A 2,642-nucleotide genomic window follows, 5' to 3' on the forward strand; every position below is an offset into this window, starting at 1 on the left:
CCAAAAAAAAAAAAAAAATCAAAAAAATCCCACCCATTTTCTTTCACAGACACAAGAACGTCTTCGACAGACTACACAGGAAGCGTTCAGAGTCAGCATAGATTCCACCCTGAACTTCACGGTCTTCCGGGAGTCTGGTCTCAAGGTGGACCGGAAGTTGGGTTTCTGGTACTTCTACGTCCTGGGACATATCACTAGGCCTCAGCTGATCGAGGTATGGTGCGCAAAATTAAATGTGCGAGAGTATTCACATTTGTAAACGGAACGTATATGAGTCAAAGAGGTTATAAATAGAACTAGAGGTCGTAGCTGTGACGTCACGAATGTCAAACTGGAGGGGGTGCGACGCCATTCTGGAGAGGAATAAAAGGCCAGTCGGTGCACATCAACACTTTTCAGACACGGATTGGTGATACTCTGCAAAGTCTTTTGATATTGATTTCTTTTTTATATGATTTGCTTGTCGCTAAAATGTACTCATGAGCATTTAATGATTGTTTACCTTTAAATGATCCAGATAATCTCCAAATAATACAAATAGGGTTTTTTACACAATGAGACCACAAGGGTGTGTAAAATTCAGAAAAAATGAATGAGATGGACTTGATGACCCCTTGTAAAAATAAAAAACCAACATAATTTTAGTTAAATCTTTTGCTGTGCGTCGCTCAAACAGTCAAACGGTGACCACAACAAGGCGCTCGTATCGGCCCTCAGGAATCAAACACCATTGCCAATCAACGCCAATTTTAGAAAATATTGTGAACGTTTAAGATAAACCGGCTATTTCTCTAAGTGCTGCATTTAAAAAATAATTTGTCAGTATACAATTATTTGTGTCCGATATCAAACAACACTCTTTAGGTGTGCGCACAGGATCCATCTAATGGGTGATTTACAGTATCCCAGCCTACAATTAATTACTCATTTTGAGACAATAACGAATCAATATATTAAATAATCAACCCAGTCTTAACCCTTTTCCTACTCTTTGAAGACCTAGGCTTTGCATCTGTAGAAGGAGAGTGTAGACAACATGACATAAAAGCAATCCATTTTGTAAGTATGAAATTGTCATTTTTCTTAACAAACTCAATTACTCCCTTTCTCTCCATCCACCCCTCCCCCACCCCTCCCGGGAAAAACAAACACCTCATATTGTATCTCTCTGCTCCTTTCATTACAGTTATCTTCCAACCGCTGTCCCTGACAGCCCAGGAAAAGGGACATTCCATGGCCATATCATTAAGTGCATTTAAGTTTCCAACAGTCAATCAGCGGGTGCGGTATTGTGTATGTGTGTATGTTATATGATAAAACAACAACATCAAACAAAAAGAACACTTGAAATAAATCTGAACTGAACTTCAAACTCTATGAAGACCTAGGCGTTGCGACGGATGGGCGACGTGACAGGCTGTTTCTAATCCTCTCAAAAAATGGCGACACAGCGAGCTGAGTGGGCCCGTGCAGCTATAGTGAGTTTACGTGGGTGACGTCACAGCTGCGACCTCTAGCATTATAACTTCTTTGGAGTAGGCACAACTAACTATCTACGTCGCCTTTAAGGGGTTATGTACACGATACGAGGGATTTTCTAGGGGTTTGACTTTCTTTCAATTTTTAAAGGTGTTATAGACTAATTAGAAGAATCATGACGGAATTTGTCGAGTTTTATGAAAAATTTGGTTTCTAGGGCGGCCATCTTGGATTTTTGGCCATGTTGCGGGGGAAATCGTTTTCCTCAGAAAATATTAAAATTCAAACCTCAAACTTTGCACACATATTAACAAACAAATTATCTGTGATCATAAGCTTAGATTTTTTTCCTATCATTAAAAACAACAAAAATATTGATATATCACGGAACCCGCAACGAAAAAAACGAGTACGGTGTGAAAAAATCAAGAATATTTCAAAAAGTAATCACTTTTTCAAAAAATCCCAGCCTATGATCACAGAACTTTTGATACAGCAACTGTGTGCCAAATTTCAAACATGTAGCTCTGATAGTTTAAAAAAAACGATTTCCCCTCGTTGTAGCATTCTCTGTGTGTGTGCAGGTTTCGGTCAACAACGTTGTCTGTTTTTTTCTGAACTCCAGTAAATATGATTTCTTGGGTTCACGTCTCCGTTCAGATAGAAGTGGACTTCATCGCCAAACCACTCCTTCCATGAATGAAAAGGTCTATTATTAGCACGGCACCTCAAAATCGATCGACACATTGTGATCCGTTCCCTGGTGTGTTCACATAAAATACCTTTGTGTACCTAAATGTGACATGCCTTCAAATGGAGATTGTGTCTCAAATTTTCTGCGAACAAAAAGAATGAAAGGTGGAGCTCAACACTCCGACGGCGACGACTACGACGTACTGATGTCTGTGACGTGGTCTCTTCAGAAGGCCGAACGGCGTCAATGTTCTCGGCCTTGCACACATTTACTGCTATGTCGTTCACCCGTCCTTTGTTGGACACAGACACACATGACAGACCCTTTTAAAGTCTACATACCGTCCAAGGATAGTTTTGTTTCAGGGAAAATTGCATCCCATCCTATTGTTGACATTCGACAATGAGATTTTTGTACATTATGTGAGATGTAATCTGCATGTTTCAACTCACTTACTTTCAAGTGTGAT

General features: G+C 39.8%; 1 protein-coding gene across 1 annotated transcript in view; it reads left to right on the plus strand.

Annotated features, from left to right (window-relative positions):
- LOC106012579 overlaps positions 1–2,642 on the plus strand; it is a 12,667-nt gene that overhangs the window by 999 nt on the left and 9,026 nt on the right. The window contains exon 2 of the mRNA XM_035971336.1: positions 50–214. Coding sequence (XP_035827229.1) covers positions 50–214 — 165 coding nt within the window. The remainder of the gene's footprint in view (positions 1–49; positions 215–2,642) is intronic.

This window comes from Aplysia californica, unplaced genomic scaffold (genome assembly GCF_000002075.1).
Source record: "Aplysia californica isolate F4 #8 unplaced genomic scaffold, AplCal3.0 scaffold00419, whole genome shotgun sequence".
Taxonomy (NCBI): domain Eukaryota; kingdom Metazoa; phylum Mollusca; class Gastropoda; order Aplysiida; family Aplysiidae; genus Aplysia; species Aplysia californica.